We start from the raw sequence: 25,925 nt of genomic DNA on the forward strand, positions 1-25,925 counted from the left end.
TTGATCACATTAATATCCGGATTATGAGGAACTGATTTTTTTTCCCCCCAGAGCAGGTAAGTAGATTATAGAAATGATGCAGTGTGGTGATATTGTATAATGAGGATTTGATTCGTCAGCACTTAACATAAAACTAATGTATGAGCTTATAAACATAATATACACACTCCAGGGTATCTACTGGATCATACAAGTATGATAAGTAGCCTGAGATGTGTCATGCTCATTATTTCCATATATATTATCACTATAACCATAATCTACTGTATCCACATTGCGTCATCCACACCGCGGCTCAGGACGTCTCTCTATCGGTCTGCAGCTGCTGGGGTCCTCGCTGACACGTCTCCAACGAGCCGCTGAAGGTGTCTCTGTTGTCCGGGGCCCTTGTCTGTTCACACCGTGCACTCGCATCCCGGAGGAGAGGGACCAGCAGCGTCACACCCGCTGATCCTGTGGTGCAGCACGTTGCCATGGCTGCCAAGCACCACGTTACCGTAGAGACCCCGGTACATTGTGTTCAGTCCACACCGGGGGAAAAAAGTCCTCCACTCTCCCCGTGTAATCAAAGAAAATGATCATATCTGACTGATTTCATATATGCTGACATTTTTATTTATATGGTGACTGTTTGTTTATGATGATTGTTTTTGCAGATCTGTTGAAAAAGAAATGGAAGATTTTTCCTCCATTGACAAATAAGTGATCGGGAAGTAAATAAAAGTGAATAAATAAATACAAACAGACCGACACATAACAAAGGCTCTCGCCGACCCTCCCCTCCCTCCCCCCCCTCCCCTCCCGGTTGGCGCAATGAACCGCACGCTCTCTCTCATCTCTTCCCGTCATGCAGCGCTCTCGCCTGCTCCTCCGTCGAGCCGCCATGTTGTCGGAGTGAAAGCCTGGGGTGTCAGAGAGAAACTGGGGCCGAAATCCGCTACCATCCACCCTCTCCGCCGGTGAGTACCGTCCGCTCAGCGGTCGCGGTGTCACGGGGCACTGTTTATCCGAATGTCAGTGTCGGTATTGCCGCTTTCGGGGCTCGGGAGAGGGGTTGAATGGGGGGATTCTATTGTGAGGCTGAAGCGGCTGCCTCCCTTTCTGCTGCCTGCCTCCTTCCTCCCGTTGTGTCGGTTCTTCCGCTCCAGACAGCTCTCGGGCCTTTGTTAGCCTCCGCGTCACGGGGACCTGTGGGGCCACAGAGTCTGCAGACACTCAGAGGCCCCACCGGGTGTATGTTAGCAATAACAGGGTGATATTACCGGGAGAGCACCGCCGTTAAATACACTGTGTGTTAGCCCGTGTTTGGCCACTTGTCCTCCCGGGCTGAGCTTGTGTCGGGAGGCCGTGTTATTGTTGGTAGACACGGGCAGTGAACCTCCATAACACACCCGAGACTCGGCGTGAGTGGACGCGGATGCATGAAAACGAACCCCCGGTAATTGTCACGAGTCTTTCCACGAAGCATCCACATTTTGCCGTTTCGTGTTTGATGTGTCATGTCTGCCAGGGGGAGAAATCTGTGCTCTGTGCCGAGACCCCTCACGCTATCTGCCGCTATCTGCAGGCTGCCTGCTCGTCACACCCCTGTCTGTGCCCGGTATGCGGTGGATTGATCACCGGCATCGAACAATGATTAACCCGGTTAGTTTTTGGAGCACAGCGCCCGTTTCCGGGTGCCGGAGTTAAGCTGGTAGCATAACAAGCCGTGTGCGCTCCTGCGTTGGGGGGGAATGGCCACACGGTTGTGGATTTCCGGGTGTTTCTCGACCTAACGTGGAACGTGGGTACATGAATAAAGAGCGATCGGGTCCATGCTGCTGAATGAAGAGCGGCAGAGGACATCAACCCTGAGAACACGCATGTGAACGATGGTCGGCAGACTGCTTTGTGTTTATCTGCTGGGACTGTTGAGCCGGTCATGGAGGGGGTGTGTTGCACGGTGCGTTCAGCAGACATGATGATGATGATGATGATGAGCTAAAGCTGCATGGGTCAGACACTCTTTCGCTGAATGGCTCGGGTGAAGTGCCTGTAATTTCCTCATGGCATGTAGGGACACTAATGTGAACTCATTCTAACACAGATTAGAGCTGGCTGGATAAGACAAGGCTGTAAAATACAAATTATAACCCCAGACTGCTGAAAACCACAGGGCTTATCGTGCCACTGTTGACCACTGCAACCAGACAGATTGGGCCTTAGCCTCTATCTTGGGGTTATCACTACACACTTGCATGACAGGGCCACTTTGACCTTTACAAAATATGAACCTGCAGCTAGTCTCCCTTTCCTGGCATGTATAGTCAGTAGCCTCCTCTGTATGAAAACCTACAGAGAAAAGACTAACTTCAATTGTTATATTCACACAAATCATTAATTTTTTTGAGTGTGCCTGTAACAGTTATTTACAACTTAGGTTGCAACACATGCCAACAGCATCAACAACTGCAGGAACCATTATGTTGAATTCACACCTTTCTTTAACAGATGCACCTTCACATAGCTGAGATTAATGACAGTATTGTTACATCTACAGTAGTTTTAGTTAAGTGAACAATATAAACAGAAAAATGTGTTGACCAGCTTTAATGGTGCGGACTTGAAGCGGTGGTCTGCATGTCTGCACAGTGTTTCATACCAACCACATTTGTGGGGGCAGATCATCTTGAACCAGACGGGGCTGCCTAATCAGAGACCCACGCCAAAAGTATTTTGGGATGCCTAACAGGAAGATATGTTAGTGTCTGTGTGGTCAACATTTATCTTCATGGTCCATTTAATGTTTGGATCCAAATAAATTCAAAGGTAGAGTTTACAGTTGGTCAGGCAGTTAAATTCACTTGTCTCCTGGGTCTTGTGATTCTCTGGTTTATATCTATAACTGTTGATCACCGTTCTCCTGTTCTGATGATCAACATTTAATTATGTTTAATGGTGGGTTGTCCCTCAAATGTTAGACCTACAGTGTGATTCATATTACTGCTCTTCTTTGTGTGGCTGCAGCCTACAAACTTCATCATGTGCTCTGGATTTTTAGAGCGATTAATCAGGTTAGTGTCATATTTACATACAATTCTATTAAATTAGTGCCCTGCTGCAGATCTGCAGTCAAACTAGACATGAAGCCAGCTAACCTAACCAATCAGACCATAGTGAATCAATGAGAGCTGTGCGTATAGTGATGTTTGGTTGGAAGCCTCTGCACTGTGCTATGACTACAGCCGGCTCAGTGGGAACATTGTTCACCAAACTGCACTGTGCAAAAAAAACACTACACCAGCCCTGTAAGAAATCTGATTTAAAAAATGTGTTTATGAGGATTATTTTTGAGGCTGGTGTTCTGTTGAAGTATATTCTGTTGTACTCACACTGATATAAATCAAGAGGAAACAGTGTTCAACAGTTTTAACCACCACGAGGGGAAGATTTATTGCAGTGCATTTATGTTAAACTGCAATTAAGCTTGTTATTTCAAATAAACTGGCAGCCAAGTGTAGTTTGACTTTTAAAGCAGTTCAAGCTACAATGTGTGTCGATATATTTTAGTCTCCTGGTTTGGCTTATGTCAGTCTCTGCCCTATTCAAAATTGGTGATGAGACACTCGCTCCATTTGCATGAGATTACATTTCTGTTGGACACATGACCAAAGTATGTGTTGACTTATAGAAGAGGGACACAGACTCTGAACTTTGAACATGAACCATGTGAAATAGTAAAATGACAGGCAAATGATTAGATCAGTGATTTGTTTCACTCCGTATTTGTCTCTTCTGTCACCACAGGTTTTTTTTGTTAAGTTGCAGAACATGGACCACATTATTGTCTTTTGTCATTTAATTACTACGTGGGGACAATAACTTTTGTCATGATTTAATTGCTGGAAACTCAAGCTAGTGCAACACTAGCACAAGGTAGAACTTAAGTCCTCTGTTATTGTGGGATTTGGCACAAGGGATTTATTAGACTTGTTTCATCACTCTGTCTGAATTTGTCTACATTCTAGGTGAATGCACATAATAAACTAGCAGCTTGAGCATTAGGGTCTTTATTCTGAGAGTGTTTTATTTGTTCAACGTGTTGGTCCAGTTTTGATCCAGTTTGCCTTTGTTTGAATGTAACGATTATATTTCTCTCTCTCCGGACAGGCTGTGGTGGAATGAGCAGTGTGTGTGTGTTGAAGAGGAAAGCAGTGCTCTGGCAGGATTCATTCAGCCCCCACCATAGAACTACATCTCCCAGCATGCCCGTGGTGCTGAGCAGCGGAGGACATGCCCCTCCAACTGGGCAGACCCCTCAAGCCACACCCCCCAGCCAACAGGTAATACCCTCCACGTTTACACCTTTAAATATTTCATTCATTCATTGACATGTTTGTCTTAAAGAAACGTGTCTCTGTTAACTATGGGGTCTTCTAGTCTGTCGTTAGTCCTCTAGCACCATATTAGCTATTTTATTGTGTTCACATTGAAAGAGCCAACTGTGTTGTCACTGTTGAATAAAGTTGGTTGAAATCAAGATTTTTTGAAAAATAACCAACATACTCAGCTATCTGTACTTTAAGTGGAAATGATGCAAAAACAGCTTTAACTGCTGACTCAGGTTGGAACAAAGCAACGTCGATGCCGATGTGAAACCTCGCTTGGTCTCATAGTGAGTTTTGACTTACTAAAGTTGTGCAGTCGTGACTGCTGCCTTAACTGTCTATTTCATTTATTATGTACTACATGTCTGATATTGTTAGACGATCATGTCATGTTATATTTGAGAAATTCACATTTGCTTTATTGAGTTTTGTGATTATGAGTAAAATATCTGCAGAGGCTTCGAGAATTTATTTTTAAGTTAATTGATAAATCACTCAACTGACAAAAACAACTGGCAAATTTTAAATTCATTGTCGTCATTGGTCTTGTGAAAGTACAAAACATTTATACTGGGTAACTCTGTTAATGCTGGACCAGTGCATTGGTCTCGTGAAAGTACAAAACATTTTGTGGTCACAGCCTCACAGAAGTGAGGAATTGCTTCAGCTTATCCTGCTTCGTGTATTTGTAAATTGATTTTTTTTAACTTTTCTAAATTGTTAAATTAGCTGTTTGAAGTCGGGTTCTGATCCAATGGGCTGGGTCACTGTCAATTTAGTTATTTGTCTTTTTATAAAGGTAATTCGAATTTATTGACTGAAAAATAACAGATTTTGTGAAATGTTTTGGTGCAGCTACAAGGAGGTTAAAGAAATACCTTTTATAATCAGCTCCTGATCTCTGTTCTTTTCTCTTGGCCAATAGAGCTGCTGCTGGTACATACAAGAGCTGTTAGCCTATAATTAGCTGTGGCTGTTAGTTAGGCAGACTGGCCATGCTGCTATAAGATATGTCATAAAACTAATTGTAGCTGTCTTTAAAGTCCCACAATAACCTCATCAGTGAAGTGTTACTGCTTGATAACAAGTCATCTTCATAACTAATTCTGGAAATAAAAGTCAAGTCCATCTGATAAGTAATAATTTAGCCTGATTAAATTATGTCTTGCTCAGTCACTCTGTTGCGCTCTTTGCGTGTGTAGTAAATGACTGAGGCCACTTGTTTTTCACTACATGTTGACTATTCTTTGATGACACCGTCTTGTGGGGAATTTCGGGTTCGCCCTCAAAATGGGTGAAAGGAAGTCGTCACAAGCTTTGGCAGTGAAGAGAAATGCTGCTTCCTAGGAAGATGTGGCTCTGAATGCCTCAACCCAGGGTGCTGTTGTGATCACGATGATGAGTTAAATAAAGCGTATGGTGGATTTGGAATCTGTTTTTTAACATGTGGTCATAAGCTTTAAAAAGGTTTTCAGATACATTTTTTTCAGTCGACAGAACCTATGAGGATGTATTTGTGAGCATCTGTACCCTCTGATATTTTTGATTCACGTGTTTAGTGGTGGTTTAGTTCCAGTACATTGATGTTATCTCTATGTTTGACTTTTGACTCATGCTCAACTCTTTGTGTATATGTTCGTTCTTCTCTTGCATTTTTGTTTTGTGAATATTCTTACAACCGTCTATACCTACATGTCTCCAGTCGTTGCTCAGATACACTGTGATTGTTGCTGTTGCCAGTAATTTCAGGTTAATGTGCATGTGTGTCTCTAAGGGTGTGGCGGGTGCTGGACGTTCCCAGGATGATGCCATGGTAGACTATTTCTTCCAGCGGCAGCACGGTGAACAGCCTGGCAAACATCGCTGGCCCACTGGAGACAACATCCATGACAGCCAGGTGTGTATGTGTTAGTGTTGCAAAAAGACAGATTCCAGTGCAGCACTGTTAATGTGTCGTATTATATTTATTAGTGTTATTTAAGTCACGCCTTAGACTTATTGAGATAATTACACTGTCTGTTTGGAAACTACTGTTTCTAACATGTGAAAGTATTGGGTTAAGATAAAGGGTAATGTTTGTCATAGTTTCAGTTTTCATTTTCAAGACACCATCTGTAGTAGCAACTTAATGTTAAAAAACTAACATTAGATCTAAATTGATATCAATTAAAAAAAGATCTCTTGTGTATTCAGTTTCAGCTGCTTTAATGTGTTTGAGCAAATCATCTTAATTACTATTTAACTGAGCTAATTACGGTTTAAACTATGTTTGTACAGTAATTGAGAATGAAACACACACCGTGTTTAATGTGTCACTGATCTTTGCGTCTGCAGGTACGATCCATGGACGAGTTGAACCATGACTTTCAGGCTCTGGCTTTGGAGGGGCGCGCCATGGGAGAGGTGAGACATTAGGGTTAATGGTTGTGGTTTTGTAAATGGCTTGTAGACTGAACATACCTTTCCTGATGATAATGTAGCTTGTGGGCTGTGGTCACTCATGACATGTCAGTACAATGTTGATTTAAAATAAGTGGATTTGATGAGGTCAGACGTTGCGTCACAATTTGACATAAAAATGGCTGTGTTATGTCACTTAACCACGTAGCTGAAAACACTTGATTCACATATTGATTTAAAGATCAATTACCATGGCAACAGCTGAAATTTGAATAATAGGAAATCTAAGAAAAGACATGGACAAGTCGTTTGGTGAAAGACTCTGGAGCTTAAAGTAGCGTGGACTTTTGTTTGCATTGTTTTTCTACAGATTAAAAGCTCTGAAAAATGAGAAGAGTCTGGGCTCAGATGCTTTTTAATTTGAACTGGTTGGACTGGCTGTTGGGATGTATTAAATGCAATCAATACTGGGTTGCTCTGTTAATGCTGGACCAGTGCCTAAAATATGTTTGTCTTTTGTTGGTTTTCCATGCTTGTTATGTATTCAAGTGGTGTTTTCTGTTATAGCTATGGGCTGTAATATGTTTGAAACATTCAGGAAAAATAAGTCATCACTTTTAAATATACAATTTCAAACTAGCATATCACTTTAGATTGATAAAGGTCCCTCTGCATTTAAGTTTTGTTGTTTCCTGTTGCTAGAAGATACTGCTCATTGTGGTTTACAGAAACAACAAACATTTTATTAGGGGAATGATGCAGACTAATAAAACATAAAAAGATAAGGAGAGAAATGCAAACAAGCTACTGATAAAATGCTAGAGTGTACTCAGTAAATCCAAACTCTAAAAACTACTTAACACTATTCAAATCTAATAAATTATATTTTAAAATTAAAATAATGAGCCGTTATCTTTTTATTGTTGCTCTTACTTGAGCTGCTTTCAGACTTGCACTGAACTACAGAAAATCTCCTGATATTCTCTGGAGGGGCTGCACGTGAGAACGCACATGTCAGAGTGAGAAGTTCCAGACTTTCTCTGGAGTTTCTTCACGAGTCAGCCCTGTAGTAAAAACTCTTGATAATGTCTAAATGAGCTGATGTGAGAACACTGCAGAAGATCCTCTGGTGGATTCACCGTGAGCGAGTGGGGTGTTTGATGACCTTTCTAACACTCGACAGATGCAAAGCTGAAAGAAACAAGGAATACAAATATCTGTACGTGCCACACACATTGAAGACAATTTTGCAGATGAGCTATGGAGACTTCAGTGTAGTGAATGTTTTTTCATGTGTGATGTGTAGGTAATGAATGACTGTACTTATCGGGGGTGTAGTCAGGCGTCTAATACTTTGAACAGTTGTGTATATTACTGGAATTTAAAATGCAGCACTGACTGTTTCATACTAAAAACATTATCTGGTTATGTGGTTTGTAAGATGTGAGAAAGTTTCTGCTCACATGCTCTGTTGTACAAATGAATCAGTTATGTAAATATTTTCTTTTGCCCATTCTTCCATGTGCTTATATCTGTTCCACCATTTTGACCTTTTTTCCTCTTCTTCACCCCTTTTCCCCTCCTGTTGTCCTGCGTCCCTGCAGCAGCTGCTAACTGGTAAAAAGTTCTGGGAGACGGATGACTCTGGGAAGGATGGACCAAAAGGGATCTTCCTGGACCAGTGGAGGGACAGTGCGTGGGGTGCCTCAGGTACCCACACGTCTGGATTGTGTTGTGTAGCAGACGGCAGGGAGTTATGGGTGCATGAATTTTGGCAGCTTTTATTTTTCGCAAGCACACTGACAAACCACCAGGGCACTCACTGTGTAGTGTCTGAGAATATATATTTAGATTCCTGTCAGATCCAAAGGCCAATGTAAAAGTGAAATCACCCTGATAGTCTCCCAGATGATGATTATATTTCTTGTACTTTGGTTCCAAAACAGTAAAATACACATGTCCGTATACTATCGATGGTATAAAGCGATCACATAAAACATCTCAAGATTCTGACCCACACTAAACCTTCAAAGAAAACAAGTAAATCCTCTCAAATATACTTTATACTCTTTGGCCCTTTTTGGAGATGCATGTGTATAAAGTACTCTTACTACAACAGCACAGTCATAAACGCTGGTGCATTTAATGTGGGATCATTATATTTTTAAATATGTTATTTAATAGTCCTGTTTCCTCTTGTTGAAGATCACTCAGTCTCTCAGCCAATAATGGTAACCCGTCGGCCAGGGCAGGGTTTCCATGGCGGAGGCGAAGTTGGTGTGGGCTCGGTGATGTCACCGCGGTCAGAGAGTGGAGGGTTGGGAGTTAGCATGGTGGAGTACGTCCTCTCCTCCTCCCCAGCTGACAAACTGGATTCCTGCCTTCGGAAAGGACCCTATGTAAGTATCTCCTCTTTCACTTTGTCAGTAAAACCACAGCCTGTCGTTATTCCTCTTTCTGTAATCAGTTTAACCGAGCAATCAGATTTTCAATAACCTTGGCTGCACACATCGGCTGCAGTTCTTCTCTCACTGTTCCTTATCAGCTGGTGGTTGTCAAATTAGGACAAGTGTTGTTCTTTCAACTTGTTCATGTCATTTTCTTCCCCTGACCGATCTGTAACATTGTGTATTTACTGTCAATCACTGTTATGTTGTCATAACCCCCCTCTCCCTGCATCTGTTATATTCATGGTTTCTCACTGATCACACAGGGGCAGAGGGATGGAGAGGTGGAGGAAGAGAAGAGGGAGAAGCCAAAGGCAACGTTTGAGGCAGAGAAACTTAAAGAGTTGACGGAAGCCGAAGCTGATGTCATCAGTGATGTTATCAACCCCAATGGGCTGCCTGTGCAGAATGGCCTCGATGTGGATGTCAAAGAGTTTGGGTAGGACATACTCTTTCCTCCTGACTTGTTTAAAAAAAATTGTACCTTACTCTCCAGACAGCCTTCAGATGTAAATTCAACATCTTCTCACAATTGTAGTCGTCCCCCGGGCAACATGCCGGTCCCTGGCCCAGAGGGTGACCTGCTTGGGGGTCCAGGCGGTGTAGGGGCTGAGGGCATGACAACCTTAGGAGGTGGTGGAGGCCCCAAACCCCCCGAGGACTTCTCTGGTGTAGAACAGGGTGGCGTCACCATGGACCCCATGGAGTCGGTGATGGAGCCGCTTCAGTTTGACTACAACTCCCAGATGCCCATGGACTCTGCGCCCACTGTGGGTCTATTTGATTACACTAACCAGCAGCAGGTAAGAGAGTGGTGGTGGTATAGTAGAAGTATTGTTTCTGCTCCGGTGATGTTTGCAGTGTGTTTACCTGTGATTTTGCGTTCAGCTGTTTCAGAGAAACAATGCACTTGCAGTGCAGCAGTTAACAGCAGCCCAGCAGCAGCAGTACGCCCTGGCAGCAGCACAGCAGCCTCACATTGGTAAGAGAGTGTGATAATCAGTCATATGAGCAGGAAAATTCAAGGTTAGCATCTCATTTGTTCATTTAGACGCATGTTTGTTTCATATGGCTCATTTTCTCACGGTGTACTCTAAGTTATATCAATTACAGGAAGGGTTCTTGTTTTTGTCTTCCTCTTTTCTGTTGGTCTTTAAGTTTTTACCAGCATTCCCTTTGGTCATTAACATCATTCATTTAGTAGTAATGGGAATGGGACTGATCACCACATAGCATCATACACCACCTCACACAGCTTTACAAGTGCAACCACATTATTTAACACATGCCCCTATATTATTCAAGGGTTATTAATTAAGTTTTTATTTATTGGTCAGTATTACCAGCGACTCAATAAGTGCTGCAGTCAAGCTTTTTTATTTTGAGGACAAGAACACAGCAGTTACAAAACAGTGCTGTTATAGTCCTTTGTATATGGAGTTCAAAATTCTAAGATTTACTCAAAGACAAGTAACTGTTCTGTTTCTGAACACGCCTGAAGAAACGCAGACATTTTTTTTCACCAGCTTTATGAAGGTATTAATTCTGCACATAAATTATTTCTGTGTATTGAATGGTAATTGTAATACTCCATGTATTATGTAAAATCTTTCAGCCCTGTCTCGCCTTTTATGTATCGTCAGGTCTGGCCCCAGCGTTTGTGCCCAATCCTTACATCATCAGTGCTGCTCCACCTGGGACAGACCCATACGCAGCTGGACTAGCAGCAGCGGCCACGCTTGGTAACATTTTCATTTTGAAACTGACACGGTGCTCTATTTAAATGCATTTAATAAGGCGTAAATAAACTGGCACAGTCGTCCCATCTCATCAGTATTTTGCATATTTGTTTGTGTTAAGGTCCGGCAGTGATGCCTCCCCAGTACTATGGTGTGACCCCCTGGGGGGTCTACCCTGCCAACCTTTTCCAGCAGCAAGCTGCTGCAGCTAACAACTCGGCCAATCAGCAGGCAGCAGGCCAGGGCCAGCAGAACCAACAGCAGGTCAGTCACTTATTTACTTATGCTAGTGCCAGTGTCCTCTTATTCTGATGATTTATTACATGCCACCCTGTATCTCTGTGTAAACATTAACTGCTTGAGACATTCACAATATTAACTTAATCTACAGCACACCACAGGTTCTTTGCTTTAGAACAGATTTAGACAAACTATTGATATTGACATATCTTGTTTTTCTGACATTGTGAAGGTTATGCGTGCTGGGGGCAACCAGCGGCCTCTGACCCCCAGCCAAGGTCAGCAGGGTCAGCAGAATGACCAGCTGGTTGCAGCAGCGGCCGTCAACTCGGCCCTCGCCTTTGGGCAGGGGTTAGCGGCAGGAGTCCCTGGTGAGTCTGATGCTCTGTAAACTGGATTTACTACTTTGGAAAAATTCCCAACAGACGCAATTACATTTGCTATTTCAACACTGCTGCCTATAAAACTCATGCTAAAATGTAACTAAAACAGCCCACAGTGTCCAAATGTACTCAGTGCTCAAGAGGAAACTGCTTGCTGAATAAATATTTCTATGCTGTCTCTTTCTCAGGGTATCCAGTATTGGCCCCTGCAGCGTACTATGATCAGACAGGGGCCCTGGTGGTCAACACTGGAGCGAGGAGTGGCCCTGTCCGCCTGATGGCCCCTGCCTCTGTCATCATATCTCCCTCCGCAGCACAAGCAGGTAACACAGCAATGCACACAAAGGCAGAGGGTGGGCTGCTTTTCTTCTGTTGTAGGAAACAGGACCGAGTCACGCACAAAAACAAGGATTACACACTGTGGTCTTTATAAACATGTTCCCAATGTGCTATCCAACCAGAACCTGCAATTAAGACATTATGAGAGTGTACCTTAGAGTCTGGTGTTTTACAAGGATTTCCCATGAGTCAGTGTGTTCAGTATCAAGGGGGAATTTGGGTTTACGTCAATACTGGCATTAAAGTGAAGAATCGTTAGTGGGGTGACAAATGTGTATAATTTAATTTTTATAAGGACATTTAACTGAAGAGAAGGAGACCTATGAAGACACTTATCCTCTCATTGTACTCTCTCTTCCTTCAGTTGCAGCCGCAGCAGCATCCGCAGGTGGTGCCAATGGGGGTCTCGGCGGTGGGGCCAACGGTCCTTTCCGTGCCATGCAGTCCCAGCAGCCTCAGCAGCAGGGTGGCCCCGGTGGTGCTCTAGGAGGGAGCTCCTTCTACGGATCCTCCTCCCTCAGTTCCTCCTCCCAGAGCTCCTCTCTTTTCTCTCAAGGCTCGGGCCAGCCGGGGCCCGGGTCTGCCTCCCTGGGCTTCAGCCAGCCCACCTCCTCATCCCTCGGTGCCACTCTGGGGGCTACACTGGGAGGCTTTGGTACTGCAGGTTGGAATACACATTTTCACGTACTCTGCCGTTGCTGCTGATTTTATTTATTTTATTTATATACAATGCAGAATTCCTGTTGATGCAATAATCTGATTTGTCTTTGTCTCCCTCTAGTGGCCAACTCAAGTGGGGGCAGTGGGTCCAGACGGGACTCCCTGACAGGCAACAATGAGCTGTACAAACGCACGCCCTCCAGCCTCACCCCGATTGGTCACGGAGGCTTCTACAACGGCACCTTAGGCTTCAGTCCCTCCCCTGGCCCCGTGGGCATGCCCCTGCCAAACCAGGGCCCGTCTCACTCCCTCACACCCCCACCTTCCCTGTCCAATCACAGCTCCTCGTCCAACCTTAATCTTGGTAAGTGTCTGTTTTGATTTACGTGATTGATAACCTCTTTTTAAAGCTTTTTTTTTTAGTTATTGGCTCTATGGTAACGCTGCTGTTTTGTCAAATAAGGGTAAACAAAACAACCTGTTTACTTAACTGAGTGCGTTGGTTAATTTTGTTCTTTTGAAGTTAGGTTTTGAGTTGAATTAGTTTTACTCATCTTCAATATAAACCCTCCACGCGCCTGACTGCTTTAGTTTATGGAGACTTAACACAAATTGTGTGTTATCTTATTTGGGTATTGACCTGAATTAGGCTGATAGTTCATAAATCATTTTTCAGCACTTGATTGCACAGAAAGTTTGTCCATGTACATGTGTAGTTTTATGTCCTAAAGTGAAATGGTTTACACACAAGTTCATCATAGCTCTAAAATGTGTTGGCAGGTTTGGAAGGCAGTGTGTTTTTGTTTAATTACCAGCAGAGATGTTTGTTCCTGTTTTTTCCATGATTGACAGTTGGAGTTGAAGTGAAGTATAATTCAAACACTCAGCTCCAGTGTGAGGAACCACAAACAAAAACCAAACTGACTGACAGAGCAGGTTTAGGTTTCATAATGACTGTGAAAGATTACCTCACCATGGCATTTTTCAAGTCTTCAGGGTGTTTATACTTTAATAATGAAACTTAGCCTGAAACTGAGCCCTGATATCCTCAGCTAAAAGTGTAAAGAAAATAACTGGAATATGCACGTGTATGTGTATATATACATAAATCTGTGTCAGGTTTTAAAACATGCCCCAACGCCAATACCTCAAAATATGAATCTAACACATTTAAATAAATGTCAGTAACACAAATAAGTTCATCACTTATTGTTAAGGTTTTATGGGAATAACACATTTCTATCATCTGAATGAATCTTAGTTTCATGTTTTGGACACTGCTGCCATCCAGTGCTTTGTTTATGTGCTGCAGAGCTCAACTGTTATTTTCATGATTTTGTCTGGAAGCTCTTGCACGACAGTGTCAACCGTTAAAAAGTCCAAAGGAATTATTGCGCCAGTATTTGATGTTAAATGCATTGAGTCAGAGAGAGATTTTAAAGAGATCTTGTGTGAACCATGGAGAACAAATTATTAATCACTTTGTTGATTGGGATTTAGAACATATCCCTTATTCACAAAATTATCATACTTGTAAGTTATTTTGTTTGAATACAGAGCAACACATAAAAAGTCACTTGATTGCAGAATAAATAATTGGAATGAAATTAAATCTTTAATTTCATTTAAACCTGGAGAAACCCAAATGATGTCAGGAAAAATTCTGAAATAGTTCTAGATCTGAAATGATTAACCACCTCCTCTCTACAGAAGTTCAGATTTCCTTTGCTGTGTCAGATTGTTCAGTGGGTTCACATGTAGTGCCCTGTGTACACACTCTCTGTCGCAGTGTGTGAATTTTGAAAGGGCAGAGTTGTCTCAAATCAAACAAGGCCATTGTGCACTCACTGGAAATGACGATCGCAACATTTGTACATGAGTGTCACTCACATAAGTATCTCCTCATCAGCGGCTCATTGAAGTGACTCAGTGACGCCTGTGTTCAGCTGTTAACACTGAGCATTTGTACAAGGGAATAAGAGCTTTTCATTTTTTATGCTGCAGCCACAAGCTTAAGATAGAAAATAATACCAGGAATTTCCATCTCAGCAAAAATAATTACCTCGTTGACAAAGTGATAACGGCAATTACATCCATATTCATTTTGGTCAGTTGTGATGTGGGGGATGGGTTTAGTTCAAACTCCTTGCTGTTGTTTGCAGGTTTTAACTCATGTGAACTGTTAATGTTTGCATGGGATGAGACCGTGGATTTAGCAGCTCAGTAGTTTGGTGATGTGCACATAATAAATAAATGTATGAAATAATTTGTATGTTCATAGTTCATGCCCTCTCATCTTGTACACTTTGACTTAAGTAATTATTTGGCTTTGTACACATCGTCTTTGTTTTGTGGATGCAGGTGGTCTGACCAATGGCAGCGGGCGTTTCATCTCTGCTGCGCCAGGAGCGGAGGCCAAGTACCGCAGCGCCGCCAGCTCAGGCTCCTCCCTCTTTTCACCCAGCAGCCAGCTGTTCCCGTCATCACGGCTACGCTACGGCATGTCAGACGTGATGCCGTCGGGCCGCAGCCGCCTGCTGGAGGACTTCAGGAACAACCGCTACCCCAACCTGCAGCTCAGAGACATTGCCGGCCACATCATGGAGTTCAGCCAGGACCAGCACGGCAGCAGGTACACACAAATATCAGTCTCGCTTCAAATACACGGGACAAAGAAGAAAACAAAAAAATCAAACTGCAGACAGAAACGTGATGAGGAATCGTGTAAATCTTCAGTTTGACCCCGTGTCACAGTCCTGTAAGACAGCGCTGGACAACATGCGTGGTTAAGTTCAGTGAACAACTGCAAGGATCAGTGGCCATGTCTCTTTTCTGTTGACACAACACGAACAGGCTGAATCTGCTGTAAAGCGACGACCCTCAGGAACTTCGCATTGTGTTTATATTCTCCACAGAAGGCACCATACTTCAGGTTCATGCTCAGTTCAGGCTGGTATATTGCATGATTACATAAACACAATGAATGTAACATTAATATTTCAGACCCTGTCTCCTTTTGCAAACAGTTTGCTCTGTGTCTTGTTGCTGCTTTAGTCTGTACATCCTCAAGTATATTTTTTCATTGATAACAGTACAAATGGCGTCATTGATGGCTCACCAGATGGCAACTGATAGCAGCAGGGGCCCGGGAGGCCACTCTGGGGTCCTGGTTTCTGGGGCTGTCTGGGTTGAACCAGCAAATACAGACTTGAATGAAATGATCTATTAATACACCATGACGTCCAGTCTGCACAATCCAGACATTTTCTCTCCTCAGTCTCTTCAGCATCACTGTCCTTGTTTATCTCTGTCTGGCATCCATCACTTCACCTCACAGGCTGTTTGGTTCCGTCAACTCCGTCTGTGTTTTGCTGTCTGATTGTTCCCTCAGGTTAAAGATGCAGAAGCATCTCTCTCTCTTTGTCTTTGTACATTTGTCATTTTATTGCCACTCTCTGATGATACGTTTATTTTTTTATCTCAGGTTCATCTAAAGCAGAGCAGGCTTCACACTTCCTCATATACATTGCAAAAGCTTATGGAAATGAAGAATAACAAAACAAGAGGGTGCAAAACTTATGTGTGGAATTTAATACAGCAGATATCTGTGATAATGCAATGCTTATCCTCTCTGTCTTAAAGGTTTATCCAGTTGAAATTGGAGAGAGCCAGTTCAGCGGAGCGCCAGCTTGTCTTCAGTGAAATACTCCAGGCTGCCTACCAGCTTATGGTGGACGTCTTTGGAAATTATGTCATCCAGAAGTTTTTTGAGGTGTGTGAGAGAAACTGAAAAGTTGGTGATGTGTGTAATTTGTGTCCCTAAGATTTCAATAAGTGCAGTGTCTGTTCTAAACCTTTCTGTTTGGAATGGGCTGTTTGCTTGGTGGTAATTCTGATTGTAGCTTTTGTTCTGAAACTGTAAAAATGACCTGCAGTAATTGAACCGCAGCAATAAAAGACCGGCTGCAGGACTAGTCGACAGAATCTTGAAGCTGCACCACCGCTGCTGCACAAAGAGCTGTTCACCTGTTGTATTTTTTAAAGTTCAGAGAAGTTCGACTCAGAACCTTGAACTCTAGAATCATCTGTTGTGATTGAGTCCCAGCTGCCACTGCCACAGAGCGCTGGTGGCATGTTCTTTCAAAATTGATCAATATTGACCGTATCCAAATCGCATCTAATTCAACACTTTCTTTCTTTGGGCCCTTAACAACACACAGGCCAAGTGTGACGCTGATGAGATGAACGGTTCTCCTGATGTGAGCCACATACAGATTTCTGGAATTATTAGATTCTGTCCTACTACATCCTGTGGCCTGTGTGAAATTGCGTTATACGTGGTATTGTGTCCCTTATTACTCAATGGATTGGAGGATTTACAGGCTTATTTTGTGTGTTTTAGTTTGGCAGCCTGGACCAGAAGCTGGCTCTGGCAGAGAGGATCCGAGGTCATGTGCTGTCTCTGGCCCTGCAGATGTACGGCTGCAGGGTCATTCAGAAAGCTTTGGAGTTCATCCCCTCGGATCAGCAGGTCATTGTAAGTACGCTAATATTCATTGGTCGGTATCAGTGGGTCAACAAGGGAAACAGAGCGGACCTTTGCCCTAAAATCACCTTAATGAAACACATTCTGCCCATAACACTGCTCTGATTCAGTTGTTAGTCAGAAATTATGTAGTGAACTAATCTTATGCCCCAATTTCAAAGCATACTTGTTATCTATGTTCCTGTAATTCACATATGTAAGAGGGCATTGTTCAAGGACCACTGATCTGTATTTATATAGAAAATGCAGCTTTGATAAAGAGCTGTGCTTCTCACGCTTTAAAGGCATTTTTATCTACTTTATGGGTTTTTGTGTTAGAGCTGCCTCGAGTAGCAGCAGGTTCCTCACAGGCGCTCTATCATCCACGATGAATGAGGCTAATGATACCACAGTTTCTATGTAAATGTTGAACTGCAGGTGTTAAGATAAATCCAGCTGAATTTCAGCATGACATAGTTTTGCTTGAAATTTTGAAAAAGGTTAGAGTGGGTGAGTGCTTGTAAGAGAGTGAGAGAGAGAAGTATCCATATCTCCTTAATGATCCGCAGTAGATTTCTTCAGGGTGCCTGTTTAAAGCCCAGTGTTACTTGTGGGGCTCTGAGCCACTGTGAAAAATGAAAAAGCTTCCTGGCAATATTTGATTTCCTCACAAACAATTATACGTCCCTCTCCACATTCTACCATCCTCATGCTTTCCTCCTCCTCCTCATCATCCTCTTCCTCCTTGTCATCATCGCTCTCCTTCTCTGCAGAGTGAGATGGTGCGGGAGCTGGATGGCCATGTGTTGAAGTGCGTGAAAGACCAGAATGGTAACCACGTGGTGCAAAAGTGTATTGAGTGTGTCCAGCCTCACGCTCTGCACTTCATCATAGACGCCTTCAAGGGACAGGTGAGTTCCCTGTGCACGCGAACACACAAAAAATATTTCCACATTCAATCACCGAAGCCTGCCGGTGCTTGGCTGACATCCACACACACATATTCACTTGTGTGTGCACATACACTGTCGCTGCCTTGAGGCACCGAGCATATTGTCACCGTCAAAGTACATATCCAGTCTTTTCCAGGCACCGGGTACGTTGCCATGGCAACAGGAACCTCAGCCCAGTGGCAACAGCCATCTTCTATCCACCAGCTAAATGTTACATTAGCATAAACTGTTTAAAGAAAGATTTGTGTGTTCATGCATGCGCTTTCCGTTAAATACAAATGAAACGTTTTCACTTTTGCCGATTTCATGCTGTGTGTTTTGACGGTAAAATTCACCAATGTGAGTGCTGTGCTTCTCGAACATTTCCGTGTTGTGCAACTGAGTGTTTTCTACTTGGTGGCTCAGATTTGTTTGTGTAGCTGAAAACAGGTCAGGAATTTGTTTTCACCTGCCCTGCAGCAGAGGGCTGGGTGTGTGAAAGTATGTCTATAATCATTTCCTGCAAAAATCCTGCAGGACTCTTCTCTGTTAGCGAGAAAAGTTTGAGCAAAGGTTTTCCATTTTGTGCTCAAGCCAAAAAAACAGTTCATACTGTTCTTAAACCCTTTTGATCAGTTATTATCCTGGTCTCGTTTAAAAGATACTCCCCCCATTAAAAAAAGGTAATTGACTCATTTTCCATTGCAAGTCAAAGACTGTCTTGCTCTTTTTTCTCCGTCTCGCCCAATTAAAGTGTTCACTTGGGTGTCACGTTTCCATCACTGCAAATCTGAGATGATTAAAACGCATGTTAACTTTAGATTTGTTTGACCGGGGAGTGAATGTCGTTTGATGAGGGTTTGACCACTGGAGAGATTTCAAACCATCTATAACCTAACATGGTTGTGTGAAGACCAAAACACCTACAGTAGTGCTACCAAGGCTAAGCGTCCCATATGGAAAAGTGTATTTTAATGTGTGTGTGTTTGTGTAATGCCTAACCCTGTATAATAACCTGTGTCTCTCAGGTTTTTGCCCTCTCCACTCACCCTTACGGCTGCCGAGTCATCCAGCGCATTCTCGAACACTGCCTTCCTGAACAGACTCTGCCTATACTAGAGGAGCTCCATCAACACACAGAGCAGCTAGTGCAGGTAACGCACACAAAGTAGCTCTCAGTTCTCCATCTTTTCACTTCCATCAGTGTCATTCTCAGTGCATTTCCACCTCAAACTGGCTTATAGAAAGCTTTTCACTGAGCCTCCAGATTTTTGAAGTTGGCTGTGTTAGATGTGACGTCAGAGGCACCAGCTGTCCTCCTCACGTTTTAATTCACATGCCTGTGTGGTTTGTTTAATTCAGGACCAGTACGGAAACTATGTGATCCAGCACGTTTTGGAGCACGGCCGAGCTGAGGATAAGAGCAAGATAGTGGCTGAGATCCGAGGCAATGTGCTGGGACTTAGCCAGCACAAGTTTGCCAGGTAAAACCCAATAGAAATTCACAAATGCAAAGTTTCACTTTTACTTAATTTCTCCAAAAGTACATTAAAACTTAAGTTTTGGTTTCTCCTCTTCATTTAAACTGACCTTATTGCATTTGTGTCTGTCCAGTAATGTGGTGGAGAAGTGTGTGACCCACGCGTCGAGGGCAGAACGGGCGGTGCTGATAGATGAAGTGTGCAGCCTGACCGAGGGCCCCCACAGTGCCTTATACACCATGATGAAGGACCAGTACGCCAACTACGTGGTGCAGAAGATGATCGACGTGGCTGAGCCCACCCAGCGCAAGATCGTAATGCACAAGGTGAGTAGAAAGATCTAAGTGTAACTGCTGTTCGATATCAGTATTAAACCACCAGCACAGCTTATTACAATGGAAAACATCATAAATCAGATCATTTTATTCAGACAGTGCTTTTATATCTTACTGAACCTACATTAATACCACATTTAAAAGATCTTATTTCAACATATGACTACTATTAGTGGGTTATAAAGTAAATGTGTTCAAAGCAAAGACCAATGATATAGGTGGTTAAGTTCTGCCTAAGTTTCTCTATCAATTCAGATGTTACTCATAGATAACTCTATATGCACATTGATTAATTGGACACACTCATTTGAAAATTAACTGAAAACTGAAATGAATACAGACACACCAGAGGACATGTGGGAAGACGTATGCACTGAAGCACTTCTAATTCAACCAATTCAAATACATGGAGGGAATCCAGATGGAAGGTAATTATCAGAATAAATAACGGCTTAAATATGCCTAACTAAATTAGATGTTTGTTACACAAATTGCCAACCATACCCTCAATGGTATTTTGGTCGTCATTCAATTCCCTGAACGTTAACATTGACCACGTGTGGAGGAGATCTGGGAGGACCACGATTCAGCTGACGTCCTCTGAGCCGCTACAGTTTCCCTATGAATCTTCAGTATTTTTTACGCTTCTCATTGCCCATACATTGATTTTATTGTGACCTCTGCAAAAATATCAACACTGACAACCACATTATTTTATCAGATGGGTAAAATCTTACTCTTATTTTAGAGTTGTTTTCAGTGCATTGATTCACACAGCCCCTCAGGACACATTGGAATGCAGGGTGTGAACAGACCTGGTATTAACTTCCATCCTGAGAGGTCTGATCACAAGTGGTCAGCATTAAGTACGTGTGTTCACACTTGGTATTAAAATGAATCCTGATTGTGTCTCCTGTGACCACATGTGATCTGATCTCACTTCTTCGCTCTATATGCAAATGGACACGACCGTCATTTCTGTTCTCAAGACCAAATTATATTTTTACCCACTCTGAGTAAACAGATGTGTCCGCTGTCTCTGTGTTTGTGTAGCGGTGCGTATGTCTGAGTGTTTCAGTCTGAGAGCGAGGAGTGAGGAGAGACTGAATGACAGCAGCTGTGCTTTGAAGAAAGATCCTAATGAGAAAAATATAAATCAATATTCGTTGCTCAGTTTGGTGGCAACCAACAATAACATGGACACTGAGAAGCATAACATTTTTTGATTCAGAGCAGAACTGCAGGAGGCTTTGAATTCAGTGATGTTAAAGGTTTCCAAGGCAACGACACAGAGGCTGACTGAAGCTCAAGCGATCATTGATTATGGGCGTAGCTGTTTGATGATGATGTTGTGAGAAAAAACAAACATGTGTTTTTTAAAGTGTACTGAAAATGTGTCTCTGTCCAGATCCGGCCCCACATCTCCACCCTGAGGAAGTACACCTACGGAAAACACATCCTGGCCAAGCTGGAAAAGTACTACATGAAGAACGGCGTGGACCTGGGTCCCCTCTGTGGCCCACCTAATGGCATCATGTGAACCAGTTCCCCCTCCCCCTTTGCTTGAAATCACGTCTACCACCTGATATAACCCCCCCCCTCTTCCCCTGACCTCCAACCTTCACCTCACCTCCCCCCCATGCAGTCCTGTCTGCCAGCCCCACCCTCCTGTCCTTGTCTGGCCCTTCAATGGCGCAACTCCCACTTTCACCCTCCCCATCCTACTCACCAAGGACGTGGAATAGCCCTCGTACCCGTTTCCATGACAACCCCTCGGGAGGAGCCTGTTGCTATGGGCAGCCTTAGTTTTTGTGAGATTTTATCGCTCCTCCCCCGCCCAAGCCCAACGAAGGAAGGATGAATGGCGGGAGGGTTGGAGGGCAGGGAGTGGAGAGAGAGGTGAGACCTGTTCGATTCCTCACTCCACTCCCTTCAATTTTTTTTTTTTTTTTTTCCATTTTCTTCTGTTCTTTATTTCTGATGAACTGAGAAATCATTTCACCTTTTTGCTACTGCTGCATACACAATCCTAGTGTCCCACCCTCCTCCTGCCATCCTAGCTATTTACCACTATGAGATGGAACGAGTATTTAATTTGTCTGACGTCACAGAATCATAGATGAACACACACTTGCCATCAGCTAACCAGCAGACAGATCATTTAGCATGGGAGATTCGTTTTCTGGTCTTGCTTCTATAAATATAACGTGTATACTTGGTGTAGACCTTTGCATATATATATAAATATATATATAAAACTTTGTAGTTTTTCTGGTTTTTGATGTTGAATCTGTATCTATAATGTATCCTAGTAGTGACCACATACTTCTGACTGTATAATTGTACATTTGTAAACCCTTGTAATGTAAAAGTGCTTTACCACCCTTTTTGGTATGAGAAGGAAAAAAAGAAAAAAGCTCACTCTGGAAAAAAAAAATCTTAGGAAAAAAAAAACCCTGTGCATTTCAGTGTATATTCTCACCTCCTTGGTTGTGACATATGAGTTGTTGTATATTGTAAATTGTAATATCAAATTTTTGTTTTGAAAAGCCCTTTCTATACAGCGTAGTACTTGTACAAAGATTCGCCACGCTTGGTTTTATCTTTATCTCGTCACTGCTTAACTTAAGACTTCGATCTCCCACTGACTCCCAATCGGACACATTATGTTAGACTTTGTGGTGTCTTCTGGTTTATGTTGAATGAATTTGTTTATTTTTTTCTCTTTTGACCTTTTTTTTAAGATCTTTTTATAATAATGCATTACCCCATGAAATGTGTCATGTGTATAGGTATGCTGACTGGGCGGGAGAAGTAACTTTTACTCATTTAACCCCCCCACACCCCTCGATTATCCATGACTGTTTTCAGGGGTAAACCCGTGGATTGTACAGAGGATATTCTTGTGTTTTTTGGCATTTCTCTAGTGCTGTAAGTGCTGTATCATACTGTCCATGTCCTTTTGGGTGAGAGAGGCAGCCCGCCACAGCGCGGTGTACATTTGGAGCAGCCTTGTGTATATTTACTACGAGCACACCTGTAACCATATGTGTATAGTTAACAGAACCTGTGTATGCTTATTGCCTGGGCAACTATTTTTTGTAACTCCTGTTGTAGATTGTCTCTAAACAATTGTGTGATCTTTATTTTGAAACCAAACTGAACAAAAAAAACTTTGAAAATTTAACTGTCTCATGCGTCCTTCATTGTATACACAGACATTTTAACATCATTGGTTAAAACCCTTGAGATGTATCCAGGGAAGATACAGCTGGAAAACAAACAAGATGAAAGTTAAAACATTCCATCAAAAGACAAAATGAAAGCAATCTGAAAAAATAAAGAAAGGGGGAAATACAAGAAACAGGAACAGGAACATAAGTACTGAAAACATGAGCAATTTAGTTTGAAATGAGAAACCAGCACATTTTTGAATAAGTTAAATGACAGAATGGATATTTGAAGGCAACTTCTTCCAATTGGATGGAGCCCAGAACATTAAATTGTTTTCATCAACGTCCACAGATACAAACGGCACCATAGTCTGAAAAGAGCTTCTTGGTGAGTAATTAGGTTTATAAGGAACAAAACAGGAAGGAATTTCAAGTTAATGCATTTGGAAATAAATTGAAACCAATGAATTTAATGCCTTGTGACTATAGGGAGCCACCTGAGTGTGTCTCTGAATAATGGTGTGTAAAGAATGAACAACCAAATACAAATCTGCAGAATCTATATATTAAGGGGATAAAGAGTAGTTTGAGGCATTCTGGTCTATCAATAAGAACTTGTGAAACGAGTGTCTTCCGCACATTAAATGTAAAACAATGCCTGAAGCGATACAGAATACCAAAACCAAAATGTACTATTTTGTCTGCTTCATACCGACTCAGTGCCACAGTGCCTGCTCCAGTCATCTGAATGAACGTCTCTGCAGTGATACAACATGTGACTACACACAGCCTGAGTCAGAGGGCAGCAGGGCACTCGCTCCTGATGCTCCACTTTCTCCATTAACTTGATTAATGAGAGCGACTCCTTAACATGCCACAGCTCTGACTAATGACGACCAACAATTGTGATCAGCTACATTAATGACTGCTCCCAGCAAGGAACAAGTTGTTTCAGTCGTTGGATACCAATGACTCAAAAGCCCGTCCCTGGTTTCATTTTCCAGATAATTACTTACATGAGTGGTGGTGAAAGGCTTCCTATCATCAAACCAGGTGCAGAGGTGAAAGGCTACTGGTGTTTGAGGAGCGGAAACAAAGGACAAGTTGCTCCATGCAACGGTTGAAAACACAGATAATCATTGTTTTGACATGAGTAATGAGTCTCACTGTGGTGTTGAATAGGTATCTTATCAAAACACACCTTCCCTTCTTTGGGGTGTTTCAGATTTATCTTTTGAAGGAGTCAGGAGGACAAAATAAACCTGTTCTTACCTGTCTGGCAGTTGTTTGGAGCATGCTGGGCCTAAATGGATACAGGAAGGATGTTACTCTGAAAAACAAGTCGGACTGGGTGTGATGTCGGCAGCAGTTATCCCGTGGCTTTGTTGATTCTTTAAAGGAGATAATAAAGCCGGTGAGGGTGTGTTACCTGCAGTGATTTTTAAACCACCTGGAGGCTGCAGTATAAGTTTTGGCTGAGGGAGGCTCATTAGACCTGTGGGCTGTTAATGACCAACCATATACAGTATAAGAGTGGTCAACTATGCCTGGGCCCTGAACTCACAGGAGCCCCAAAGGCCTGTATATATTGTGTGTCAGCTGCTTTTGCAGTAATTTGATTTATTGCAATGTTATATGGGAATACAATATACAGCAGGTGGCTGCAAGGTGGGCCCTGCTTTACCTTATTGTCTTGCAGTCTGGCAGAAGGGAAGGGCCTCTTCATACAATGCATCCATTATTAATACATTTGTGTTCAAACACATTGACCATAGGTGTAAATGTGAGTATGATTGGTTGTTTGTCTCTGTACGTTGGACCTGTGATACGCTAAGACCGGTCCAGGTTCTAACTCAACTCTCTCTTTCGAAAGCTGGATGCCATGTCAGTTTCCCAAAAGTGAAGCCAAATCATCTTGAATGCCACCTGGTGGCTGGCTGTGGTATGTCATAAATCCTGCATCCTGACATTTGAATGTCGGGGCCCACGGACATCACAGGAGGAGTATGGAGACATTTTATGTTTTGTTTTTTCTGTTGTTTTTTTTACATTTGAAAAAGTGCTCGCCATTTACTTTAATTACATTTAACTAGATTTGGCTGCAACAGTGAAACTTAGTGGACTAAACCACTTCACCCACCCCTCCACCCGCAGTAGATAATGAGTGAATTTTCATTTTTGAGTGAACTATCCCTCTGATTAAGCCAGATTCAGACATGATCTCATGGTCAAATCATGTAAACATGGAGTCCAGTGCATGTCTGAAAGCTTCAGACTTCACCAGCGTTGTAGCTACAGCATCGACACAGAAGATCCAGTGAGGAACTTTTCGGAACATTATGTCACCGGTTTCATCAATGTGAAAATAAGATGGCCACCTTGAGTCAAGAGCTTTAATTGTCTCTGTTTGCACAGTGACTTTCAGGCTCACGTCATTAAGCTCAATTAAACAAACATGTCTCTCTAGATGTCAGGTGTGAGGAGGTCTCCATTTTGATTAGTGGTATAGTTTTTATGCGTTGACAAACCACGCGCTGTGATTCTTCACGGTTAGCCCCGGCTGGTTGCTAGGAGACACAACTAGGCTGCACGGCGCGAATAAATATTAATTGTGGTTACGTAGACTCAGGTGTCAGCGCGCGCTCCGACCGTGACTCAGCCAATCACAGCGCAGGAGAGCGGCTCTGAGGCGGAGGTGTGTTAAATGGCGCGCGGCCAACCGGAACCACCTGAGCGTGTGTGTGTGTGTGTGTGTGTGTGTGTGTGTGTGTGTGTGTGTGTGTGTGTGTGTGTGTGTGTGCGCGCTCGTGGGGCTGCGGGTGCCTAAACGAGCTGCAGGGGGCATCCTCACCCTTGCTCGCGGAGATCCCCCCCCCCCCCACACACACACACCCCATCTCCTCT

General features: G+C 42.9%; 1 protein-coding gene across 4 annotated transcripts; it reads left to right on the plus strand.

Moving 5' to 3' along the window:
* Positions 1-812: 812 nt before the first annotated feature.
* On the plus strand, positions 813-23,035 carry pum1 (pumilio RNA-binding family member 1). 4 transcript variants are annotated; one of them, XM_020090743.2, is made up of 24 exons: positions 813-959; positions 4,150-4,322; positions 6,142-6,264; positions 6,702-6,770; positions 8,372-8,477; positions 8,973-9,166; positions 9,481-9,653; positions 9,753-10,017; positions 10,103-10,196; positions 10,858-10,956; positions 11,075-11,217; positions 11,426-11,564; positions 11,765-11,899; positions 12,280-12,579; positions 12,697-12,939; positions 14,937-15,207; positions 16,218-16,347; positions 16,796-16,834; positions 16,978-17,112; positions 17,874-18,011; positions 19,061-19,186; positions 19,395-19,516; positions 19,647-19,839; positions 21,257-23,035. In XM_020090743.2, exons 2-24 carry the CDS (start codon positions 4,161-4,163, stop codon positions 21,386-21,388), a joined length of 3,531 nt encoding a protein of 1,176 aa, XP_019946302.1. In that variant the 5' UTR covers positions 813-959; positions 4,150-4,160; the 3' UTR covers positions 21,389-23,035. The 4 variants fall into 4 exon arrangements, with proteins under 4 accessions (XP_019946302.1, XP_019946304.1, XP_019946303.1 ...); XM_020090744.2 differs by having other exon boundaries at positions 832-959; positions 8,375-8,477; XM_020090745.2 differs by lacking the exon at positions 16,796-16,834.
* The last annotated feature ends 2,890 nt before the right edge of the window (positions 23,036-25,925 follow it).

The sequence above is a fragment of the Paralichthys olivaceus genome, chromosome 20, assembly GCF_024713975.1.
Source record: "Paralichthys olivaceus isolate ysfri-2021 chromosome 20, ASM2471397v2, whole genome shotgun sequence".
In the NCBI taxonomy this organism is placed as follows: Eukaryota; Metazoa; Chordata; class Actinopteri; order Pleuronectiformes; family Paralichthyidae; genus Paralichthys; species Paralichthys olivaceus.